The 25,951-nt window shown below is 42.9% G+C and overlaps 2 protein-coding genes across 4 annotated transcripts; one reads left to right on the top strand and one right to left on the bottom strand.

Annotated features, from left to right (window-relative positions):
• The first annotated feature begins 351 nt into the window (after window positions 1–351).
• Window positions 352–1,535, top strand: LOC106580598 (isotocin-neurophysin IT 2-like). The gene is made up of 3 exons (XM_014161840.2): window positions 352–530; window positions 810–1,014; window positions 1,115–1,535. Exons 1-3 carry the CDS (start codon window positions 411–413, stop codon window positions 1,252–1,254), a joined length of 465 nt encoding a protein of 154 aa, XP_014017315.1. The 5' UTR covers window positions 352–410; the 3' UTR covers window positions 1,255–1,535.
• A 5,503-nt stretch (window positions 1,536–7,038) lies between these two features.
• smyd1b (SET and MYND domain containing 1b) lies at window positions 7,039–16,998 on the bottom strand. Of its 3 annotated transcripts, XM_014161753.2 has the most exons (10): window positions 16,739–16,998; window positions 15,218–15,415; window positions 14,719–14,932; window positions 14,468–14,598; window positions 14,220–14,258; window positions 12,869–13,064; window positions 8,702–8,794; window positions 8,443–8,606; window positions 8,184–8,352; window positions 7,039–8,059 (listed from the first exon to the last, which is right to left on the bottom strand). In XM_014161753.2, exons 1-10 carry the CDS (start codon window positions 16,858–16,860, stop codon window positions 7,898–7,900), a joined length of 1,488 nt encoding a protein of 495 aa, XP_014017228.1. In that variant the 5' UTR covers window positions 16,861–16,998; the 3' UTR covers window positions 7,039–7,897.
• Window positions 16,999–25,951: the final 8,953 nt, after the last annotated feature.

Below are 25,951 nucleotides of genomic sequence, written 5' to 3' on the forward strand. Positions count from 1 at the left end.
CAGGTTCAACACATCCCCCCATCCCCATCTACACACCAAACACTTCCCGTTTGTCTCATTCCTCTAACACCTCTCCTCTTTCACATGCATAGTCACGGACACAGGCCCTCCACTAATGATTGTCTCTATGGCTGAGGCCGCGCCAGGCCACTTAATGTATGACTGTACTACTGGCCAGGCATCTGCCAAGCCCAAGCCAGGGGCCAGCGCTATCAGGAGGGAGGGTGAGTAAGACAGGCTCGTTAATTAACCCTAAGTGGATGTCAGGGGTCCGTGTCACTCCCCGGGAGAGAGGGGAGAGGGTATATAAGAGGTCTGGGTGCTAATGAAGATACAGAACTTCAACATTCACCTGGGAGTCACTCCGAAACACATTCGACTTGTACTCTATTCCTCTTCTCTCATTAGAGATGACTGGAGCCGCTGTGTCCTTGTGTTTATTCTTCCTCATGTCTTTCTGTTCAGCCTGCTACATCTCCAACTGTCCCATCGGGGGCAAGAGGTCCATCATGGACTCTCCACAACGCAAGGTGAGTGGCAACTCGATCTGTCTAGAATCTAGATCTACACTCTTTAAATCTTATGTGTATTGTAAATAGCAGGTATGATTTGTCTTATGCATCAAGAGGAGCGGGAACTGAAAGTGAGGCTCTGTAGAAGCACTGAGTTCTGAAGAAACTGAATTCTGAGATTTGACAATGAACCGTTACCTTCCCTGTGAAAAAAGGGAGTAAGAATGTTGATAAGAATCTATGTTTTTGAATGATGATACAACTTAATACCCGATTGTCCCTTCTCTCCTCCTGCAGTGCATGTTGTGTGGGCCAGGGGAGCAGGGCCGCTGCTTCGGCCCCAGTATCTGCTGTGGGGAAGGGTTGGGCTGCTGGATGGGCTCCCCAGAGACGGCACGCTGCATGGAGGAGAACTACCTGTCCACCCCCTGCCAGGCAGGAGGGAGACCCTGTGGATCTGAAGCAGGACGCTGCGCTGCACCAGGCATCTGTTGTGACTCAGGTAAAGAAACTTCAATGTCATGTTTCTGGGATGATCTCTATGGTTATTCCACTGGTTCTAATAGAGTGGTGGATACAATTCTTTGCTTTCTGTATCTCAGAGGGCTGCAGTGCGGACCAATCCTGTCTGGCAGAGGAGGAAGGCGACAATCAAATCAGCCAATCAGAGGGCAGTGATGACGTCCTCCTCAGGCTCCTTCACTTGGCTGGCCACACCCCTCCTCATCGAGTCCGCCAATGAGCTGCCAGTGATGCCAGGGTCCATGGGGGACACTTGAGAGATTGGTTGTTAGGATTTGTAGTTCAAAGTAACCTAGTTGTAGTTCATTGATCAATTAATCTATTTCACCTACCCACCCATTTACTGGCCTCCTTCAGTTTATAGGCAACCTCACTGGATTGGACCCTGAGCACTCCTCTGTAGATTGCCTTTATATTGCATACTAATATATTTTACATACTGTATGTATAGGAATAGCTATGATTAATCTTACAAGTGTAAAGAGTCCACGTGTATTTTAATAAAGCGTGAGAGTGTGCATGGTTTAGGCCTTTTTTCTCTATCAGCTAAACAATTACCAGTTGTTTAACATCTACATCTGAAACATGAAATGAGTGGCTAAGTGCTCTGCATCATGTAGTTCTCATATTTACTGTAACATTAGGCTCAGTATTTAGGCCAGCACAAAGTTCTGGTAAGTCACTACAATGGACCATGAAAAATCTCTTCTATGGACTTTACTCTCCTTCACTATCACAGCTGTCCTTAAATAATAATAATACCACACAAACCTTGGAGCGGATATCCTGTAGGTCATTTAGAACCATAAACAGGAACTGGAATTGCTGAATTTGATATCCAAAATAGGTTGTAACTGGGATAGTGACCTTAGGTTTCAAATAAAAACCCAGATAAAACTTTTTTGCATTACTACTACCAAGGTTAATATAGTAAACGAAATCTAATCAAGGAAAAACTATTTAGTAAACTGAAATAAAATAATTAGCAAACTCATTTGAAAAACTATATTGAAACTATTATGTTTGACTCCAAAACTAACTAAAATAAAACCGTCATGACTTCTCAAAAAAAAAAAAAAGTTTTTTGGGGGGGCTACTTAAATCTGAGCTACTTAAATCTGGTGGGTAATTGCGGCCAGGAGATGGCGATGTTTCAAAAAAGGTCTTGCTTGTGCATCCCTATCACTAGCTATCAAATGTCTAGGTATCGAACTTGATTATTTTTGTACTACTAAAGTAAAAGCATTGGTGAAACATGGCCGAGAGAGAGTTTCCTTCCACCATATTTTATGCTCTGGTTTCGACGCTATTCCATTTAAATCCAAGTCACATTGAGATTTTCTTTATAATTGAAACCTAACCTGAGCTCTTGAGAAGCCAAGGCCATACAGCCATAAGGTTCTCATTTGAACAATTGGCCTTACCTGTTCTGACACACTCAAATGCAACGTGGTTTTGGAAACCGCCAAAATTCTACTTTCAGAATGATTTACAAACACAATAGATTCATATTTAGTGGAAATCTGTGGTTTAACAGCTAACAGTAAGTGTATAATTTGTAAGGTTATTTTTGAATGATAATCAACCTCAAAGTCTCAATCCCATGATTTGATATATTGAATTTGGCCTTCATTACTATTGCCGTAGAAACGCATGGAATAACACATTCATAAACGGCAAAAAAGGCAGTAAAATAATACATCATAAGGTTGAGGTGTCTGTCCTGTATCTAGGAGATATATAAAAGCTTGGGAATTTGTGTTTTTTTTACACATTTAACCCCTTGTTTGTTGGCACAAAACTACCTCCATACAAAATGTGACAAGGAATAGCGCAGAGACGGGTGCAAAAAAATATGGAAGGAAGCCCTCTTGCCCATGTTTACACCCAATACAATGCTTTTAAACTTTTGTAGTAGGCCTAGTATATGTAAGAATGACGTTAGCTACCTAGCCAATTTTCAGTGAAAGCTAGTGATGCAGAAACTAGGCATTTTTTAAACATCTTCTCCTAGACACATTTATCAGGAGCATTGAGTCAAAGATAATTATTTCAGTATAGTTAGTTTTTCAAATGGGTTAGCAAATTATTTTATTTCAGTTTACTAAATAGTTTCTCATGATTAGTTTCAGCTTTAGTTTACATAATATCCTTGCAGTATACCTACATCTAACAGCAGTTCAAAAATTCACATTTTATTGTCCCGTATACATGATACAGCAGGTGTAAAACATTACAGTGAAATGCTTAACTTGTGAGCAATGCACAATAAAAGTTAATACTTTAGATATGAAGAAAAACACATGAAACAAGAAAAATAAGAAGAAAAACCACCAGGTCTATGACCTCCTTCCTGTAGGACAAGTCACCCTAATCAGGCCTACCACGTCATGTTATCAGCAAACTTTATGATGGTGTTGGAGTCCTGCTGGCCACGCAGTGTAGTGAATACGATGGGACAGAGAGCTGGTTTCAAGTGCAGGGCGCAGCAGGTGTTTATTTGTAAAGGACCACAGGAGGAGGCAGGTACCTGGGTCCAGGGGCAGGCAGAAGGTCATAAACAGGGGGTCCAAAAAGGCAACAGTACAGGTAGGTTAAAGGCTAGTAAGGTCATCTGGGAGATCAGGAAATAGGTTGATAGCAGGCTAAAGTAGAGGCAGGGAAAAGGCTAGTAAGGTCATCTGGGAGATCAGGAAATAGGTTGATAGCAGGCTAAAGTACAGGCAGGGAATAGGTAAAAGGTGTCGTTAGTGAGGCAGGTCAAAACTATCATACACACGAGAAGAAACTCACGGGAAACCCAGAGCTCCAAATAGAAGTGTGTCACAAAACAAACAATACCTCACAATGAGGGGGTGCAAAGAACTGAACTAAATATCGTGTGATAATGACATACAGGTGTGTGAACAGGTGATCAGAATTCAGGTGATTGGGATCTGGAGAGTGAGCTGCGTTCAGGGGATCTATGTGTTTGAGTGTGTGAGTTGTAGCAGACGTTACACGCAGGGTGCTGAGAAGTTAAAAGTAACTTGTTACATTACGTTACTTCCTTTAAAAGTAACTCATTATGGTCTAACATTATTTGCTGTGGAAAGTAACCCAAAAAAACTGACTTATGCATGTTGGTCATTCTTAGGGTATTTCCTTAACACTAGAAAAGCCAGGTCTTGATACCTCATAGGCTACCTAAGCCATTGATACAGCTTCTTGATATCAGCATTCTAAGTCTAATAAATACATTTCATATAGACCTATGTCTATCACAAAAATAATAATTTGGTTGTGTTTATGAAGGTCTAAGCAACATTAGAATATGAAAGAAAATGTAGGCTATTTTAAAGAACACATTAGTATTTTCTTTAGTTTATATAGGCTAACTGTAGGCTATATGGAAAACACCACAATTCAAGTGTACTATAATCCATTAAATAAACATCACAAATATAATTAATTATTCATTAAGGGCAGGTCTTAAAGAACATTATGAAACTCTGAAAATGTATTTCAAAAGAACAGGATGGCATACTTTGAGTTTAAATATATTACTGTGCTTTGAGTGTTGCAAGTGCATGTGGGGAGTGCATGGAATCACAGTAATTCTGCCCAAGAGTAATATTTTGAAATAGAGCTCAGGGGGTTTTTCATTTTTATGAGTTGTTCAGCAAGTGTAGGTGATTTGGAAACTGCAGAATGTGTTTAGAAGTGTTTAATTTTAAATGTAGGCATTAACTCTGAAATCTTAAGTTCAGGCATTAACTCTGAATGGTTAAGGTAAGAGTTAAGGTTTGGGATAGGCTTAAAACAAAAATCTAAAAAACAACATTCTATCGCTGCATTCAAACTTGCAACCCTTGGAATCAGATGGTTACAATCCATGGCTGTGACAGCACCATTCTCTCAGAAGTTGGGTGAGTGAGAGAATGCATCCAGTTGAGCCGAACACGTCAGACCACACCGCCGTCTCATCCATGTCAATGATATTGCTCACCTTTATCTTATTTTGCACAATCTTTACGGTACTCACTGAAGTTCACTCTCAAACAATTCATTTAGACCCGGCATTTATTTGAAACAGGCATTTATTTTCTGAAATGTGTGCCGATGCCTGGCTATGAAAAGGGACATTACAACCCCTCACATACCTGCTGCACACCTGTCAAATGAGTTTTGGCGGCTGTACAGGAGGCTTTGCAAAGGAAAACGTATGCACATTACAACATTCATGACTCAGAGTCAAAATAAAACTGCTCACCTTGGTAATTTATTTCACTGCTTTCCTCCAAAGTAGCAATAAATTAGGAAGTTGTCCAAGAGCCAGTTCCTCTGGGAAACAGAAAGAGACCCTCAACAAACATAGAGGGAGGGATGTTTTTTATTGTTCCAATTACTTGCTTATTTGAAAAAGTAACTAAACTGATTACTTAAGGTGAAAAACAAATGTGTTAAATTCCTCTTAACCACAAAAATTTTATCTGAGTAATCCAACACGTTACTTTGTAAGGCATTACCCCCAACAATGGCAAACAAGGAGTACAGGAGGGGATTAAACACACATCCCTGTGGGGCCCTGTGTTGAGAGTCAGTGTGACGGGGGTGATGTTGCCTACCCTTACCACCTGGGGTAGGCCTTTCAGAAACGACAGAAGTTTCCTCTTCCCTCTGCTTGTGTATGTGTGCACTGTGGGAGGACTGTTGTTCTTTGGCTGAGAATCTCCTCTGCTCTCCACAGTGACTGGGCTCACAGTCCCTCCTCACAACATTATAGAAGTTTACATCTCATTACAACCCCTCACATACCTGCTGCTGTCATAAGCTTCATCTTCTGATAAGGAGAAATCAGTATCGGACCAATACGCAGCGGATTGAGTGCTCATATTTACTTTTAATTTGTAAAGTGAATACGAAAAAACAATAAACGACAGCACGACAGTTTCGCATGCTATACTAACAGCAGTGCAAAAACAATCTCCCACAAAGGGACAGGTGGAAAACAGGCTCCCTAAGTATGACTCTCAATCAGAAACAATGATGTACAGCTGTTCCTGATTGAGAGCCACACCAGGCCAACAAAAAAATACACAACATAGAAACCCTAGAATACAAAACAAGAACATAAACCAAAAACCCCGGAACACATAAATCCAACACCCCTCTACATACACACACACCCCGAACCATATAAAACAAATACCCCTCTACCTAAATACATAGCCCAAACCACATCAAACAAACACCCCCTGCCACGTCCTGACCAAACTATAATAACAAATAACCCCCATTACTGGTCAGGACGTGACAGCTGCATACTTGTCAAGTTCATTTTCCATACGTGACCATCCAATAAAATTGATGCAGAGACCAGTTGACCATGGTTGGTGTCCACTGATTTCAGATCTAACCTTTTGACCTCTCTCCTATGTTTCAGTCTGTGGTGATGAAGGAAGGTAACAAGCTGAAGGTCTCTCTGAAGGGGATTAAAAATGTCACAGATCTGGTGGATGCAAACACCATCGTCAACGTGAGTCCAGGGGCATATGTATGGGGGGTTCATTTAACAACACTATTTTAGGGTTCATTTATCATTAAATTATGAATTAATTAATTGTTTATGACTGATGTGACATGAATTCAATTCAACCCTTTGCCGCCACCTGTGCTCTTATTACAGCCTTATTAGCCCTATAGGCCTACTGTACTGGCATGGATATATTGAGTGTAATGATTAAATGTATCCACTAGATGAAGCTCTTTCTCTTTTCCGATCATGACTGTAGCTGGCACCGCAGCAAACGAATGTGCACTGGATTAATATAATTTAAAAGGCATGGAATAGTCTGGTCTCACTGCAATGCATTGTAATAGCATTTTACATACTTCGGTAGAACTTCAGGGAAAATTGAGAAATTCAGCAATAATGAGACACCAATGGTGGAATTTGGAAGAATATGGATCAGTGGAACAGTGGGATTCAGTGCATTAGGAAATCAGCACACAAAGCCAACAATTGATTTCTCAACAATTTTAATGTGACTTTACTTTTTTTATATAAAGTTAAAAAAGCCCAGCAGTGTAGAAAATAAAGCTAGAATTCTTAATTGAAACAATAACAAAGCGGTCACCCCTCCTCTGTTTTGGTATGAAGCCGATAGATGGGCCTGGAGAAATATAACCACTCTCAAATTGATATACAGAGCTATGGATGCAAGGACTGACCATCCACAATATAATAATTATAGTTTTACCCATGTTTTAAAGCTATACAGTGTTTGTTTACATTTCCATTGTTTACAAACATTGGAGTAAAAAAGCTTATATTTTGGGTTCTCATGGAGTGACAGTTGAACTAAGCTCATGAGGCATTTAGAAGTTATATTCTTCAAGAATCAATAGGTATATATAATTGATTTATAAGTCCAAAAATAGATATAGCAACTAAGGATTCTAGCTTTAAAGCTTTGGTAGGGCCGTCCATCTAGTCTGTTACAATATAAGGGTTACCAGACGGGTCCGAATCCTTCCATTAAAGGGCCCATAATAGTTTAAAAGTGGCTTCTCCAATTTCTAGTGATTTTGAAAATGCAAGTTGGGTTAAAGCAATGGTGGATGTGTTTTGGGAATTTGATTTTACTAGTTCTTTCACACCAGTGTAGCTGACAAGGGGATACAGAGAGGGGATATGAGGGAATGGGTTTCCCAGCTACAGTATGGTTGGTGAGGAGCCATGGGTGTTGGAACTGAGAAGGGTTGATTCCTCTGACAATCTGTATGTAAACTGATATCAGGGTGTGTACTGTGTACACTGCTATGCTATTGTGTGTGTCTGTGTGTCTGTGTGTGTGTGTGGTGTGTGTGTGTGTGTGAGATCACTTCTTCTGCCGGCGGAAGAGATTCTTGACGCTCTCCGCCATAGGTTCGTTCATCATGCTCATTGGCTGGTTCTTCAGGGCAGCCTCCCGCATACTTTTGTAAATATACTCATTCTCTCTAAACATCCTCAACTCCATTTCTGTCTGCATACGCATAGCCTAGGGAGAGGGGGAGGGATCAGGTCGTCAAGGTGACTTACTTTAATCTTGGAGATTGTTCCATGTGTGTGTGTGTTTCTATGTGAGAATGCATGTGTGTGTGTGTGCATGTCTCATGTCTTACCTCAAGGTCTTTGGTGATGGGATGTGTGGGTCCGTGTGTTCTCTGCAGGATGGCATAGGCCTTACAGATCATGCCGTGTCCCACCTCTATCTTCCCTGCCTGCCAGTGGGTCACTCCTGCCCTCATGGTTGCCATCCCCAGGTGGGCGTTGCATGGATGGTATAGCTTGCTGTCAAAATGTGATACAGTGATACATTTAATTACACTGTTTTTTCTTCTAAACTCTGAAAAGAGGTTTCTTATGGTCAATTGTACTTACTTGTATCCGTCCACCATTTTGCGTGCATAGTCAGCGGCCTCGTCAATAAACTGCAGGTAGGCTAACACCTCGCTGGCTGTGCTCCACATCCTTAGCTGGTAGATGTGTGTATCAGCCAACACTGGCTCCTGTTTCTCCATACACTCCCTGCATATCTTAATAACCTGGGAGGAGAGGAGAGAGGAGGAGAGCGGGAGGGTTGATTTAGGCTTGGAATCCAGTGTGTGTGTGTGTGTGTGTGTGTGTGTTTATGTTGTACCTCATGGTAGTTCCCCTCCAAGCGAGCCTTATCCATCTTCTGCAGCATCTGCAGACTGTACTCTGTTACCTCCTTCACCTGCTCCTCTGGTACCTACAGCACAAGAGAGGACAGGAGAAGACAGGAGAGGACAGGAGAGGACAGGAGAGGACAGAAAAGGACAGGAGAGGAGAGAAGAGGACAGGAGAGGACAGTAGAGGAGAAAATAGAACAGGAGATGAGAGGAGAGAAGAGGACAGGAGGGTACAGGAGAGGAGAGGACAGGAGAGGTCAGGAGAAGAGAGAAGAGGACATGAGAGTACAGGAGAGGAGAGAAGAGGACAGAAGAGGAGAGAAAAGGACAGGAGAGGAGTGAAGAAGACAGGAGAGGACAGTAGAGGACAGAAGAGGAGAAAATAGGACAGGAGATGAAAGGAGAGGAGAGAAGAGGACAGGAGAGTACAGGAGAGGAGAGGACAGGAGAGGTCAGGAGAGGCGAGAAGAGGACATGAGAGGGGAGAAGAGGACAGGAGAGGAGAGAAGAGGACAGGAGAGGAGAGAAGAGGACAGGAGAGGAGAGGAGAAAAGGAAAGGAGAGGAGAGGAGGACAGGAGATGAGAGGAGAGAAGAGGACAGGAGTGGACAGGAGAGTAGAGGACAGGAGAGGAGAGAAGAGGACAGGAGAGGACAGGAGAGGACAGTAGAGGACAGTAGAGGAGAGGAGAAAAAAGGAAAGGAGAGGAGGACAGGAGATGAGAGGAGAGAAGAGGACAGGAGGGGACAGGAGAGTAGAGGACAAGAGAGGTCAGGACATGAGAGGAGAGGAGAGAAGCGAACAGGAGAGGAGAGAATAGGACAGGATAGGACAGTGGAGGTCAGGAGAGGAGAGGAGAGGAGCCCTGGTTTAGAGAAAAATATTATTCTTCTGCTCTGCTCCCACCTCCCCCAGACAACACACACACACACACACACACACACACACACACACACACACACACACACACACACACACACACACACACACACACACACACACACACACACACACACACACACACACACACACACACTCATTGGAAGGAGCACAGTCAGCCGTAGTGCAGTGGTCCTGGAGCTTGTCTAAGTGCCTTGCTCAAATCAAATCACAATTTATTGGCCGCATACACATATTTACTAGATGAAATTGCGGGTGTAGCGAAATACTTGTGTTTTTAGCTCCAACAGTGCAGTAATATCTAGCAATACACAACAATCCACACAAATGTAAAAAGTAAAATAATGGAATTAAGAATGTCCAATGACTACGGAGTATAAATATACAGTACCAGTAAAAAGGTTGGACATACCTGCTCATTCATGGGTTTTTCTTTATTTTTTACTGTTTTCTACATTGTAGAATAATAGAGAAGACATCAAAACTATGAAATAACACATATGGAATAATGTAGTAACCAAAAAAGTGTTAAACAAATCAAAACATATTTGAAATTTCACATTCTTGAAAGTAGCCACCCTTTGCCTTGATGACAGCTTTGCACCCTCTTGGCATTCTCTCAATCAGCTTCAAGATGTAGTCACCTGGAAAGCATTTCAATTAACAGGTGTGCCTTGTTAAAAGTTAATTTGTGGAATTTCTTTCTGTCTTAAAACTTCTTCAGGATCAGTGGGTCCCCTGCGGGCGGTTGAGCTAACATATGCTAATTGCATTAGCCTGAGGTTGTAAGCAACAAGAAAATTTCCCAGGACATAGACATGTCTGGTATTGGCAGAAAGCTTAAATTCTTGTTAATCTAACGGCACTGTCGAATTTACAGTAGCTATTACAGTGAAAGAATACCAAGCTATTGAGAGTGCACAGTTTTGAACATGAAAAGTTATTAATAAACGAATAAGGCACATTTGGGCGGTCTAGATACAACATTTTGAACAGAAATAAAATGGTTCATTGGATCAGTCTAAAAATGTGTACATACACTGCTGCCATCTAGTGGCCAAAATCTAAATTGCACCTGGGCTGGAATAATACATTATGGCCTTTCTCTTGAATTTCAAAGATGATGGTACAATAACAATACAAAAAAAAAATATCTTTGTATTTTCTTTTACCAGATTTAATGTGTTATATTCTCCTACATTCCTTTCACATTTACACAAACTTCAAAATGTTTCCTTTCAAATGTTACCAAGAAAATGCATATCCTTGCTTCAGGGCCTGAGCTACAGGCAGTTAGATTTGGGTATGTCATTTTAGGCAAAAATTGAAAAAAAGGGACAGATTCTTAAGAGTTTGAGCCATTAAGTTGTGTTGTGACAAGGTAGGGGTGGTATACAGAAGATAGCCTTATTTGGTAAAAGATCAAGTCCATATTATGGCAAGAACAGCTCAAATAAGCAAAGAGAAACAACAGTCCATCATTACTTTAAGACATGAAGGTCAGTCAATCCGTAAAATTTCAAGAACTTTGAAAGTTTCTTCAAGTGTGGTAGCAAAAACCATCATGCGCTATGATGAAACTGGCTCTCATGAGGACTGCCACAGGAAAGAAAGACCCAGAGTTACCTCTGCTGCAGAGGATAAGTTCATTAGAGTTAACTGCACCTCAGATTGCAGCCCAAATAAAGTTCAAGTAACAGACACATCTCAACATCAACTGTTCAGAGAAGACTATGTGAATCAGGCCTTCATGGTCTGATTGCTGCAAAGAAACCCATACTAAAGGACACTAATAATAATAAGAGACTTGCTAGGGCCAAGAAGCACGAGCAATGGACATTAAACCGGTGGAAATCTGTCCTTTGGTGTCATGAGTCCAAATTTGAGATTTTTGGTTGCAACCGCCTTGTCTTTGTGAAATGCAGAGTAGGTGAACGGATTATTTCTGCATGTGTGGTTCCCACAATGAAGCACGGAGGAGGATGTGTGATGTGTGGGGGGGCTTTGCTGGTGACTCTGTCAGTGATTTATTTAGAATTCAAGGCACACTTAACCAGCATGGCTACCACAGCATTCTGCAGAGATACGACATCCCATTTGGTTTGCGCTTAGTGGGACTATCATTTGTTTTTCAACAGAACAATGACCCAACACACCTCCAGGCTGTGTAAGGGCTATTTGACCAAGGAGAGTGATGGAGTGCTGCATCAGATGACCTGGCCTCCACAATCACATGACCTCAACCCAATTGAGATGGCTTGGGATGAGTTGGACTGCAGAGTGAAGGAAAAGCAGCCACACGTGCTCAACACATGGAAAAGCATTCCTCATGAAGCTGGTTGAGAGAATGCTATAAGTGTTTAAAGCTGTCATCAAGGCAAAGGGTGGCTACTTTCAAGAATCTCAAATATAAAATATATTTTGATTTGTTTAACACTTTTTTGGTTACTACATAATTCCATATGTGTTATTTCATCGTTTTGATGTCTTCACTACTACTCTACAATGAAGAAAATAGTACAAATAAAGAAAAACCCTTGAATGAGTAGGTGTTCTAGAACTTTTGACCGGTAGAGTATGTGTGCTGGAATACATGTGCGGGTAGTATATAATGTGTCACTAGACATGTCTCACATGTCAGTCTGGTCTTGTCAAAATTACACACTGATTGACACCGATGACAACACGTTATTATCACGTGACAATGCATTGTGCCTTGTTACCAATGTCACCGTTGCAGATGCTCAATAATGTTCTCTGTTTTCATAATGATGCCATTTGTGAACATACTGACTGACAAAAGCCCTAGGAACAGAATTCTAATTCTATAGTCCCAGTACTCTAATGTTAGGGTATTGCTTTTATGATCGTAGTCGTCGAGGGCAGCTGTCTTGGCTGGCTTTTGTCCTGAGTCTGACCTCTCAAGCAGTGACTCATCTAGGTGTAGGAAAGAATGTGAGTGGACTCATGGCCTATTAGCAACTTTAAAGTGGTTTGATTTTATGTTACAGCTAGCAGTGATTTAGCCTACAGCAAGTCAACACATTCCCACAAGGCCTAGTACAGGATGTGATGTTCATAAATCGAAAGCAACACAAGGTTCAGTTCTTTTCAGTTCAACTTTAAATAATAATCAGTCCTAGGACCCATCATTTGATCCTATCATAATAAGTCATGCACTGAACCCAGTGGAATATTTGTTGGTCAAATTTAAATGACATACATGGGTGGATTTCACATTCACATGCTCCTACCTTTACCCCGTCCACCACCTTGCCTCCCATCTTGAGGTCATCTTTGATGTGACCTTTACAGTGTTCACAGGTGCAGTCAAAGAAGTAATGCATTTTTAGCTGTCTCTGTCTGTCCTCAGTCACGTTCAGGAAATCCACATAGGACACTGTCACCTCCTCACCCGGCTCGATCTTGCCCAGGGCACGCAGCTCAATCCTGGGGTGAGGAGAGGGGCAGAGAGGGGGTTATGTGGGGTGCATCTCAATAGTCTAAAATTGAATTCTGAGATGAACCCGTAGCTACAGTTGTAGATCACTGACATGTGACAATGCACAGATCACCTGAGGGGTCTTAGGCAACATTTGTTTACATTTTTACACAGATCTTTTCATCAATATTTCCAAATACCAGCATAGAATTTGCTACCATCTACTATCACTCCCACGGCACTCTGTACAAGACAGACAAGGAGACAGAGGGAGATAGACAGAGAGACAGAGAGAAAGGGAGACAGAGGGAGACAGAGGGTGACAGAGGCAGACAGACGGAGACAGAAGGAGACAGGGTGACAAAGCGGGACAGAGTGAGACAGAGATAGACAGACAGCGGGAGACAGAGGGAAACCCAAACACAATGTTCAGTGAAGAGCCAACAGCACAAAAGGAAGACATGAAGACAGGTGGACATTCCTTATGTTTGCTGAGCTTAGCTTGCAAACAGGTGGTGCTAGTGACTTGCAGGACTGGAGTGGTGGAAAGGGGGAGGGCAGAGCCATATATATCTAAAGATATGACTCTGGGAGAGGTAGGTGGAGTTGTAACTGAATTAGTAAGTTAGCAAGTGTTGCAGATGAGGATTTGTGAAACTCACTCCTCATTTACAATGGTGCCCTGACCCCAATCTGCAATTGCTCTAAGATGAATGCTGGGGTCGCTGCGGAGTGAGTTTAGGGGGTGAATGTAGCAGTTGGGGATCTGTGAAAATCCTCCACCTGAAGTGTCTCCACTTCACGAAATCACGACTGGGTAAGACACTTCAGGAAGGTGGTCATGTGTGTTTGCGAGGCAGAGGTCCTGGGTTTGAGCCTCAGTATGGGGTCGAATCAGGAGGAAGCAGTGTGATGTCCTTTACGCAAGCAACCATTTTTGATATGGTGAAGCAACTCAACTTTAAACTTGAAGTCAGGTCTTACTGAGCCCTTCCTATGAAGAACCCTGTTTCAAGTTTATCTCTGATAGTGATGCATCATAGGAGGGATGGGTGTGAGGTTTTTATTGATGATGTTGGAGATGAGGATTCATGATGGTGAGATTTTAATTGATGATATTTAGGAAGTTGTTGGGGTTATACTATTGTACCAGAAAGACCCACCTCATCTGAGAGTGATACACAGTATTCACAGCCGACTGACTGAAAGACAAAGCAAGAAGCAGTTTACACCACACACACACACACACACACACACACACACACACACACACACACACACACACACACACACACACACACACACACACACACACACACACACACACACACACACACACACACACACACACACACACACACACACACACACACACACGGTGTCCCTACTGTTATTGAATTGCAGTACATACTTGCCATGGTTGAGGATGACAGTGCAGTTAGGCCAGCAGTCATGGTTGACCAGACACAGGTTAGGGAACAGACCCACTCCCACGGCATTTAGACCTCTCTGGTCACTCACTGTGAAGCCATTACAGTTGATCTATGAGGGATGGAGAGCAACAGATGGACAGATGAAAAAAATGAAAGTGATAGAATAAGAAGAAATAGGACGAGAAACAGGTAGAAATGGAGAGAAGAAAGAGAAGAGGGAAGAACCTACCACTCCAAAGATGTGCGAGATGTCGTCTACACGGTGTTGCTTGCTGTTGCGTGGCCAGTAGTCCAAGAAGTTGTGGATGTCCACCTTCAGCTCCTTCAGATCATCCTCAGGCATGTCACTGATGTGGTTCTCCAGATCATCCAATGAGGTCATCTGCATGTCTGACATGACACCGCCCTCTTTATCGAGGCGCCACATGATGCGGGCGGCCAAACTGACAGGGACACGGAACATGAGTTGTTAGGTCAAACCTTAATGCTCATCCATAACATGATAATGACTCAATTGACAGTAAACTATTCAACATTGCACACTTTCTATCCCCCTGCATCCCACATACCCCCTCTCTTGCTCCCCATGCACCCCCCTAAGTCTTTGGCTCCTCTCTCTCTCCATCTCTCTGCTTATCTTCCACACGTCCTCTTCATCCCTCTATTCCCCCTCACCTCACCTCACCCACTGCCCACAAGTGCCACCCACACACACAATCCCTCCTCACCGGATGTTCTCATTGGGTGCCTTGCCGAAGTTGTCCCCGATGGCCCCGAAAGCCTTGATGGCTCCACACTCCAGCTTGTGTTCCTTCCAGCCGGCGCTCTGGCATGTCTTGTCACAGTACTGGGCGAACTTACACTGGCCACAGCGCTGCAGCTTGTCCTGTCTACGGAAACAGCTGTGGCAGATCTTGTCTGCAAGACTGGAGAGAGAGATAAGAGAGAGAGGAATGAGAGGAGAAAGAGCAAGAGAGAGAGAGAGACAGAAAGAGAGAAGAGAGAGGGAGAGAGTCAGACAAGAGAGAGTGAGGGGAGTATGAAGGATGTGAATGGAAGAGAGGGATATATGGAGTTATAGAGTTCCTATAGGCCTACTGCAAGCCACATGAGGTTTAACCAACTCAGTGGCCTTGTGGTCCTCAGTGGCCTTGTGGGGTGTACTTGTACAACAGAGAAGGCTGTTGAGAGGAGCTATATGAGGAAAGGCTCATTGTAATGGTTGGAATGGAATAAATGGAACGATATCAAGCACATCAAACATATGGAAACCACGTTTGACTCTGTTCCGTTAATTCCATTTCAGCCATTACAATGAGCCAGTCCTCCTATTGCTCCTCCCAGTAGCCTCTTCTGTTGTACACGCTACAGAAATAGGAGATTTGGGCCTTCTGGTGCCAACAAAGTTTACTTGTCCAATGCTTAATTACTTACATGAGATTGAGGCTAGTTCCATGATCCACAGCAGGGGAAGAAGGATGGGAAAGTACATCCCCACATGACTTCATGTGATGACCTTTGACCCTATGTCTCTGTCCCCTGCTGAGGTCATAGCGCTCTGATCTTGTTGTTCACAAACTGATTTGTACCTATAATATCTTTTGAAGTTTGTTGTGTGTCTCCAGATAAACAAAAAATGATTCTAGCTAATATAATTACACAGAAGAAGCTCCACCACAATAATACTGTATTTTGCTTCATGTGACCTCACCTATCCGGGCCTGTCCCACTGCCCTGAGAACATGTGATGTGACAACAGGCCAGTTCATATGGCTGTCGTCTAACTGTCATGTCCAATCATGTGCAGATGACAGAGAAAACTACAGCATAGTGCAGTGTAGAACAGTACAGTGCAGTAATATGGTAAAGTGCTGTATCTTCAACTAAACGATGGCAGGCTTTAGCCTATGTGTCAGCATGCATGGGACCTGTGTGTGACCTGTCCTCATCACCATTTTACACTATGTAAATGTTTTGAACTAATTATATGTGGCTGTGAATAACACATGTTAATGGTTGCAGCCCAATTCTGATCTTTAGCCCAATTAATGGCAAAAGATTTGATCAGATTGGCCAAAATACCAATAAGTGGCAAAGTTTCAGAATTGGGCTGCCTGTGTAAACGCAGCCATTAAGACATATAACAAGGGATCGGTATATTGGGCTCATGTGTGGTCGCCCATGCATTAGGAGTTAGTCATGTCTCATGTGCCAAGCCAAACCCCATCCATACTGAAGCATCTTCTTACCTGTCAAAGACAACTGCGGCAAAAGGGGGTTCTGAGAAAAGAACATCTCCGGAAAGCAGCTCTTTAGTGGCTCTAAGACCCCTCCCCTTTCCGGGTGAGTCAAACACCTCAACGTTGTCCATGTCAGGTGTGGTGGTCCGGTCCGAGAGACAGAGAAACAGTCCGTTAGGTTAAGGAGACAGAGAGAGAGAGACTGGAAGCGAGTACTGTATGGGTGTCCTCTACAAAGTATATCTTCCACGTTCTTCAACAACTACACATTCCACACCCCAATCTTCTAAAATAGACTTCCACCACTTGAGCTGAACCAAGTCAGATAGAGAAGGGGGTTGGTGTGGGTTTGAAGGGTGCCACTAAATTAGTCTTGATAGAACCCTAGACCAAAATCACTACAATCACATTCTAATGTCCTAAAAGTTCAACTACCATTTTTGAGAAAGTTACCATTACTATAGGTTTTATTGTTATTTTCCTTTGATCTGCTGAAACCCCCCCCACACACATTGTCCTGAGTTGGTCTCTCCTGGGTCCTGGGGAGTATTTTGGTCTCTCAGTTGGGCCTGTCTGTCAGGAGTCAGTTGTGGTGACGTTGGACAGCTGCTGGAAGCTAGTCAGACCCAGTACCACACTATCTCCTTTCCTCCACCACGTTCTGGTACTTTCTCTCTCTATCTCTTTCTATCTCTATCTATGACTAGGTGGGGTGTCAAGTATGATATCATAAGGCCAGGTGAATATCATTAACCCCTGTTTAAGATCTTTAGGGCTACCATGTCCAAGAATATGAGATTGACAGTGTTACTTTAAACAAATTAAATAAGATATCTTCATAAACTTGGCAGAAGACAAAGTCTATTTAAAAAAGTCTTACTTTAGTCCTACTCTAGTCTCCTTCTCAGCTCATTTATCACCTGATTTATCACCTGATTAACAAAAGGCACATTTCAATAGGTGGTCCAGGTATCCTCATGACATGGCACAGGTTTTGTTCCTCATGCAAGGGGGAAGGCCGATGACACCAGAAATCCCCATCAGACCAATTCCTTGAATTCCCTACTCCTTGAAGTTTGCAGTTGTGTCTAGAAAACACTATTTAGCTAAAAACGCATTTCTTGAACTTGGCATCACAAATAATTCACACAAACGGAGACAAAGGCAAAGGTGCACAGGAAAAACATGTATTTTCTTTACCCTTTCGTGTGTGTACTTTTTTGCATTTATACTTTGGGTATTGCTTTTGAACAGTTAACATTTATTTTGAACAGTAAAAGTAAGAAAATGTCTGGAGGAAGTCCTTAAGTGTCACATTAATGGCAATCATGATGATTATTTTCATTCATGATGTGTACATTGCAAGGTGTACAATGAAGAATATGTGTACCATTTCTTAAGAGGACTTAAGCTTGAAAGAAAGTTACATTATTTTGCCATAATAACACTGTATGAGACATCTGCCACACAGTATATTATCATTTGTAGCAACATATGTAAGGAGGTTATATTCTGATTCCGTTCTGATTGTGACCCCATTTACACTTTGAAACGTAAAGCATTGAAGGGCCTCTATCAGCTGACTGACCATGAAGGGTCTGCTCAGTGCACTGTTCATGCTCTCTTCTTTTAGCCAGGAGTCGGCAGTCAGGACAGAGACGAAAACAGCTCAAGTCTGATAACAATAGACATTCCATTTATAGAAAAGCACACGGTTTTAGATACAAAGAGTAGGCTTTGAAATTGAAATGCTTGAAAGAGAAGTAAGGCTATTAGACTTCTATTCTAGCTGTCTTTACCCTTAAGGAAAACCCACATGAAGTGTTCCAAAAACACATTAAATTTCATGTGAAATCAAGTGATCTTATGCGAAGTTAATGTGATAACATGTGACAACATGTAAAGCAACATGTGATAACATGAAACTAAACATGAAAACGTGAAATTTCATGTGAAATCAAGTGATTTTCCACATGTCAAATAATGTGTTTTTTCTGTAGGGGTAGACTTACACCACGTTACTCAGTGGGTTTGCTTCTTATTTGACCTCTGTCTGTCTCAGTCCTGTCTTTGACATTAGGTTAGGTTTCATAAGACACTGTGTCAGCCCTAAGGCATGCATGTACCGGTAATAGACCTGTTATCAGTGACAGCCTTCCTCAAAGGAATATCACAGTAGCATGGTAACATTTGAAAAATATGTTTGAATATAGTAATACAGTTTGGTAACAAAGCACAACACAATAATATTCCTAAAACAGCCCCAGTACTTGGCCAGAGAATGGATTTGATCTGCCTGTCAATGGAACCTTATTTCTGTGTTTGAAAGAGCAAGTAAACAATTTGTCATTTAGACTAAGGAGGTCATAACCCAACCTACATTTTTGTGGTACCGCCTTTTATGTTTTTAAAATTATGTTACGATTTGTTGTGTCTATGGAGAGCGTCTAACACATTTTATACTTACTGGATTTGAAAGAGGTGGCAGGTAGCCTAGCACTTAAGACCTTTGGGCCAGTAACTGAAATGTTGCTGGTTTGAATCCCCGAGCCAACTATGTGAAAACTCTGTCAATGTGCCATTGAGCAAGGCACTTAACCCTAATTGCTCTGGATAAGAGCATCTGCTAAAATGAAAGAGAGATATAACAAACACGTTCTTGTTTGAATTGAGTCATTGATTATCTTGGTTAACCCAAAACTAAATCCTTCCGTAATTGGTAAACTGCTGGATTAAGTTCTGGGTTCATACATTTTAAAGGGTGACTGAACTTTCAGATTTTGCCTTGTTTTTCAGCTTGGTCATTAAGAAATGCAGTGGCCATGACTGAAGCCAAACAAGAGTTGTGGTCGTCTATTGTGTGTGTGTACATTCACTCTACCAAAACAGGACAAAGTTACAGTCATTCACCCTTCTAGATAATGTGAAACAGTCTAACCAGGTCTTGTGTCTTGAAGTCGCCTAGACAAGCTAGCAAGCAAGCCAACTTCTTTCGCCAATTAGCTTCAGCGGCTGGTGTGCCACTGTGGCAATGTTGGTTTGACATTGGATAGCCTATCCTTGGGGCTAGTTAGGGACCGTCAATAATTTATATTTATATTATCATGTTGCAGATCTTTCAGTTGCCCCATTTAATGCTTTAAATATTTTTTAAATTCATTTCTAAAATGTTGGTTTGAGGTTTTTAAGTCATTGATATTTGGAGCTATTGACATTTTTTACTATTGTCCCATGTATATTGTGTACTTTACTGATAGTCCCTAACAATCCCAATAGGGATATTGAATGTCAAATCAAATTGACCATGGACAGTGGTGTAAAGGACTTAAGTAAAAATACTTTAAAGTACTACTTAAGTCGTGTTTTTGGGTATCTGTACTTTACTTTACTATTTATACACTGCTCAAAAAAATAAAGGGAACACTTAAACAACACAATGTAACTCCAAGTCAATCACACTTCTGTGAAAACAAACTGTCGACTTAGGAAGCAACACTGATTGACAATAAATTTCACATGCTGTTGTGCAAATGGAATAGACAACAGGTGGAAATTATAGGCAATTAGCAAGACACCCCCAATAAAGGAGTGGCTCTGCAGGTGGTGACCACAGACCACTTCTCCGTTCCTATGCTTCCTGGCTGATGTTTTGGTCACTTTTGAATGCTGGCGGTGCTTTCACTCTAGTGGTAGCATGAGACGGAGTCTACAACCCACACAAGTGGCTCAGGTAGTGCAGCTCATCCAGGATGGCACATCAAGGCGAGCTGGGGCAAGAAGGTTTGCTGTGTCTGTCAGCGTAGTGTCCAGAGCATGGAGGCGCTACCAGGAGACAGGCCAGTACATCAGGAGACATGGAGGAGGCCGTAGGAGGGCAACAACCCAGCAGCAGGACCGCTACCTCCGCCTTTGTGCAAGGAGGAGCAGGAGGAGCACTGCCAGAGCCCTGCAAAATGACCTCCAGCAGGCCACAAAGGTGCATGTGTCTGCTCAAACGGTCAGAAACAGACTCCATGAGGGTGTTATGAGGGCCTGACGTCCACAGGTGGGGGTTGTGCTTACATCCCAACACCGTGCAGGACGTTTGGCATTTGCCAGAGAACACCAAGATTGGCAAATTCGCCACTGGCGCCCTGTGCTCTTCACAGATGAAAGCAGGTTCACACTGAGCACGTGACAGACGTGACAGAGTCTGGAGACGCCGTGGAGAACGTTCTGCTGCCTGCAACATCCTCCAGCATGACCGGTTTGGCGGTGGGTCAGTCATGGTGTGGGGTGGCATTTCTTTGGGGGGCCGCACAGCCCTCCATGGGCTCACCACAGGTAGCCTGACTGCCATTAGGTACCGAGATGAGATCCTCAGACCCCTTGTGAGACCATATGCTGGTGCGGTTGGCCCTGGGTTCCTCCTAATGCAAGACAATGCTAGACCTCATGTGGCTGGAGTGTGTCAGCAGTTCCTGCAAGAGGAAGGCATTGATGCTATGAACTGGCCCGCCCGTTCCCCAGACCTAAATCCAATTGAGCACATCTGGGACATCATGTCTCGCTCCATCCACCAACGCCACGTTGCACCACAGACTGTCCAGGAGTTGGCGGATGCTTTAGTCCAGGTCTGGGAGGAGATCCCTCAGGAGACCATCCGCCACCTCATCAGGAGCATGCCCAGGCGTTGTAGGGAAGTCATACAGGCACGTGGAGGCCACACACACTACTGAGCCTCATTTTGACTTGTTTTAAGGACATTACATCAAAGTTGGATCAGCCTGTAGTGTGGTTTTCCACTTTAATTTTTAGTGTGACTCCAAATCCAGACCTCCATGGGTTGATAAATTGGATTTCCATTGATTATTTTTGTGTGATTTTGTTGTCAGCACATTCAACTATATAAAGAAAAAGTATTTAATAAGATTATTTCATTCATTCAGATCTAGGATGTGTTATTTTAGTGTTCACTTTATTTTTTTGAGCAGTATATTTTACTTTCACTTCACTACATTCATAGAGAAGAAAATGTACTTTTTTCTCCATACATTTTCCTTGACACCCAAAAGTACTCATTACATTTTGAATGCTTAGCAGGACAGACAAATGGTCCAGTTCACTCACTTGTTTGAGTGTTGGAATGTGCCACTTGATATCCGTACATAAAAAAAATAAGAAAATGGTGCCATCTAGATTCACAAGTCCTCAACTGGCAGGTTCATAAAATAGGTTCATAAAACATCAATCTCAAAGTCAACAGTGAATAGGCAACTCCGGGATGCTGGCCTTCTAGGCAGAGTTACAAAGAAAAAGCCATATCTCAGACTGACCAATAAAAAGAAAAGATTAAGATGGGCAAAAGAACACAGACACTGGACAGAGATATGGCTTTTCCTTTGCAACTCTGCCAAAAAGGCCTGCATCCTGGAGTCACCTCTTCACTGTTGACATTGCGACTGGTGTTTTGCGGGTACTATTTAATGAAGCTTCCAGTTGAGGACTTGTGAGGCGTCTGTTTCTCAAACTAGACACTCTAATGTACTTGTCCTCTTGCTCAGTTGTGCACCGGGGCCTCCAACTCCTCTTTCTCTTCTGGTTAGAGACAGTTTGCACTGTTCTGTGAAGGGTGTAGTACCCAGTGTTGTACGAGATCTTCAGTCTCTTGGCAATTTCTCGCATGGAATAGCTTTCATTACTCAGAACAAGAATAGACTGATGAGTTTCAGAAGAAAGATCTTTGTTTCTGGCCATTTTGAGCCTGTAATCGAACCCACAAATGCTGATGCTCCAGATGTTAATTGAATTTAAAAAAATTTATTTAACCTTTATTTAACCAGATAGGCCAGTTGACAACAAGTTCTCTTTCACAACTGTGACCTGCGAAGATAAAGCAAAGCAGTGTGACAAAAACAACAACACAGTTACACATAAACAAACGTACAGTCAATAACAAAATAGAAAATCTATGTACAGTGTGTGCAAATGTAGAAGAGTAGGGAGGTAAGGCAATAAATAAGCCATAGAGGCGAAATAATTACAATTTAGCAATTAAACACTGTTGGATAGATGTGCAGATGATGATGTACAAGTAGAGATACTGGGGTGCAAAAGAGCAAGAGGATAACTAACAATATGGGGATGAGGAAGTTGGGTGTGCTGTTTACAGATTGGCTATGTACAGGTACAGTGATCAGTAAGCTGCTCTGACAGCTGATGCTTAAAGTTAGAGAGAGAGATATAAGACTCCAGCTTCAGTGATTTTTGCAATTCGTTCCAGTCATTGGCAGCAGAGAACTGGAAGGAAAGGCGGCCAAAGGAAGTGTTGGCTTTGGGGGTGACCAGTGAAATATACCTGCTGGAGCGCGTACTACGGGTGGGTGTTGCTATTCTGACCAGTGAGCTGGGATAAGGCGGGGCTTTACCTAGCAAAGGCTTATAGATGACCTGGAGCCAGTGGGTTTGGTGACGAATATGTAGTGAGGGCCAGCCAACGAGAGCATACAGGTCGCAGTGGTAGGTAGTATATGGGGTTTGGTGACAAAACGGATGGCACTGTGATAGATTACACCCAATTTTGCTGAGTAGAGTGTTGGAGGTTATTTTGTAAATGACATCGCCGAAGTCAAGGATCGGTAGGATAGTCAGTTTTATGAGGGTATGTTTGGCAGCGTGAGTGAAGGAGGCTTTGTTACGAAATAGGAAGCCAATTCTAGATTTAATTTTGGATTGGAGATGCTTAATGTGAGTCTGGAAGGAGAGTTTACAGTCTAACCAGACATCTAGGTATTTGTAGTTGTCCACATATTCTAAGTCAGAACCGTCCAGAGTAGTGATGCTAGACGGGCAGGCAGGTGCCAGCAACAATCGGTTGAAGAGCATGCATTTAGTTTTACTAGCATTGAAAAGCAGTTGGAGGCAATGGAAGGAGTGTTGTATGGCATTGATGCTCGTTTGGAGGTTAGTTAACACAGTGTCCAAAGAAGGGCCAGATGTATACAGAATGGTGTCATCTGCGTCGAGTTTGATCAGATGATCACCAGCAGCAATAGCGACATCATTAATATATACAGAGAAAAGAGTCGGCCCGAGAATTGAGCCCTGTGGCACCCCCATAGAGACAGTCAGAGCTCCGGACAACAGGTCCTCCGATTTGACACACTGAACTCTATCTGAGAAGTAGTTGGTGAACCAGGCGAGGCAGTCATTTGAGAAACCAAGGCTATTGAGGCTGCCGATAAGAATGCGGTGATTGACAGAGTTGAAAGCCTTGGCCAGGTCGATGAAGACAGTATTGTCTCTTATCGATGGCGGTTATGATATTGTTTAGAACCTTGAGCATGGCTGAGGTGCACCCATGACCAACTCGGAAACCAGATTGCATAGTGGAGAAGGTACGGTGGGATTTGAAATGGTCGGTGATCTGTTTGTCAACTTGGCTTTTGAAGATTTTAGAAAGGCAGGGCAGGATGGATATAGGTCATGTTGCTGCAGGGGGTGCTGAGCTGGTCGTAGCGGTAGCTAGGTGGAAAGCATGGCCAGCCGTCGAAAAATGCTTATTGAAATGATCGATTATTGTAGATTTATCGGTGGTGACAGTGTTTCCTAGCCTTAGTGCAGTGCTCAGCTGGGAGGAGGTGCTCTTATTCTCCATGGACTTTACAGTGTCCCAAAAGTTTTTGGATGTAGCACTACAGGATTTCTGTTTGAAAAAGCTAGCCTTAGCTTTCCTAACTGACTGAGTATATTGGTTCCTGACTTCCCTGAAAAGTTGCTTAACGCAGGGTCTATTCGATGCTAATGCAGAACGCCATAGGATGTTTTTGTGCTGGTCAAGGGCAGTCAAGTCTGTGGTGAACCAAGGGCTATATCTGTTCTTAGTTCTACATTTTTTTGAGTGGGGCATGCTTATTTAAGATGGTTAGGAAAGTGCTTTTAAAGAGCAACCAGGAATCCTCTACTGACGGGATGAGGTCAATATCCTTCCAGGATACCCGGGCCAGGTCGATTAGAAAGGCCTGTTTGCTGAAGTTTTTTAGGGAGCATTTTACAGTGATGAGGGGTGGTCGTTTGACCGTGGACCCATTACGCACGCAGGCAATGAGGCAGTGATCGCTGAGATTCTGGTTGAAGACAGCAGCAGTGTATTTAGAGGGCAAGTTGGTCAGGATGATATCTATGAGGGTGCCCATGGTTACGGATTTAGGGTTGTACCTGGTAGGTTCCTTGATAATTTGTGTGAGATTGAGGTTATCTAGCTTATATTGTAGGACGGCCAGGGTGTTAAGCATATCCCAGTTTAGGTCACCTAACAGTACGAACTCTGAAGATAGATGGGGGCAATCAATTCACATATGGTGTCCAGGGCACAGTTGGTGGCTGAAGGGGGTCTTTAACAAGTGACAACAGTGAGAGACTTGTTTCTTGAAAGGTGGATTTTTAAAAGTAGAAGCTCGAATTGTTTGGGCACGGTTACAGAAGTCAACAAATGAGAGCGCCTGGGGAATGGGAGTGGTGCTGAGGGCTGCAGGGCCTGGGTTAACCTATACATCACCAGATGAACAGAGGCGGAGTAGGATAAGGGTACGGCTAAAGGTTAAAAGAACTGGTCGTCTAGTGCATTTGGAACAGAGAGTAAAAGGAACAGATTTCTGGGCGCGGAAGAATAGATTCAAGGCATAATGTACAGACAAGGGTGTGGTAGGATGTGAGTACAGTGGAGTTAAACCTAGGCATTGAGTGATGATGAGTGAGGTTTTGTCTCTAGAGGCACCAGTTAAGTCAGGTGAGGTCACCGCATGTGTGGGGGGTGGAACACAAGGGCTATTTAAGACCTATTGGGCAGGGCTAGGGGCTCTACAGTGAAATAAGACAATCACTAACCAAAATAGCAACAGGCAAGGCATATTGACATTAGGGAGAGGCATGTTTTTTTTTTTTTGTCATTTAGCAGACGCTCTTATCCAGAGCGACTTGCAGTAGTGAATACATACATTTCATTTAATGCATTTTTTTGTTATTGTACTGGCCCCATGTGGGAATTGAACCCACAACCCTGGCGTTGCACACACCATGCTGTCGTTGCAAACACCATGCTCTACCAACTGAGCCATGTGTAGCCGAGTGATCATAGGGTCCAATGAGTAGCACGAGATGAGTCAGGGAGCCAATTCCATAGTCGCTGCTATGCTAGGCGAGCTGGAGACACGGCGATTCAGACAGCTACCGGGCTGGGGGTGG

Source organism: Salmo salar, chromosome ssa20 (assembly GCF_905237065.1).
Source record: "Salmo salar chromosome ssa20, Ssal_v3.1, whole genome shotgun sequence".
Lineage (NCBI taxonomy): Eukaryota > Metazoa > Chordata > Actinopteri > Salmoniformes > Salmonidae > Salmo > Salmo salar.

Coding starts and splice junctions, on each gene's coding strand:
- LOC106580598 (XM_014161840.2), top strand. CDS start 411: ATGACTGGAGCCGCTGTGTCCTTGTGTTTATTCTTCCTCATGTCTTTC. Junction 531..809: donor TGGACTCTCCACAACGCAAG/GTGAGTGGCAAC, acceptor CTCCTCCTGCAG/TGCATGTTGTGTGGGCCAGG. Junction 1,015..1,114: donor AGGCATCTGTTGTGACTCAG/GTAAAGAAACTT, acceptor TCTGTATCTCAG/AGGGCTGCAGTGCGGACCAA.
- smyd1b (XM_014161753.2), bottom strand. CDS start 16,860: ATGGACAACGTTGAGGTGTTTGACTCACCCGGAAAGGGGAGGGGTCTT. Junction 8,607..8,701: donor TGGAGGGGAACTACCATGAG/GTACAACATAAA, acceptor CTCTCCTCCCAG/GTTATTAAGATATGCAGGGA. Junction 8,353..8,442: donor AAAATGGTGGACGGATACAA/GTAAGTACAATT, acceptor ACATTTTGACAG/CAAGCTATACCATCCATGCA.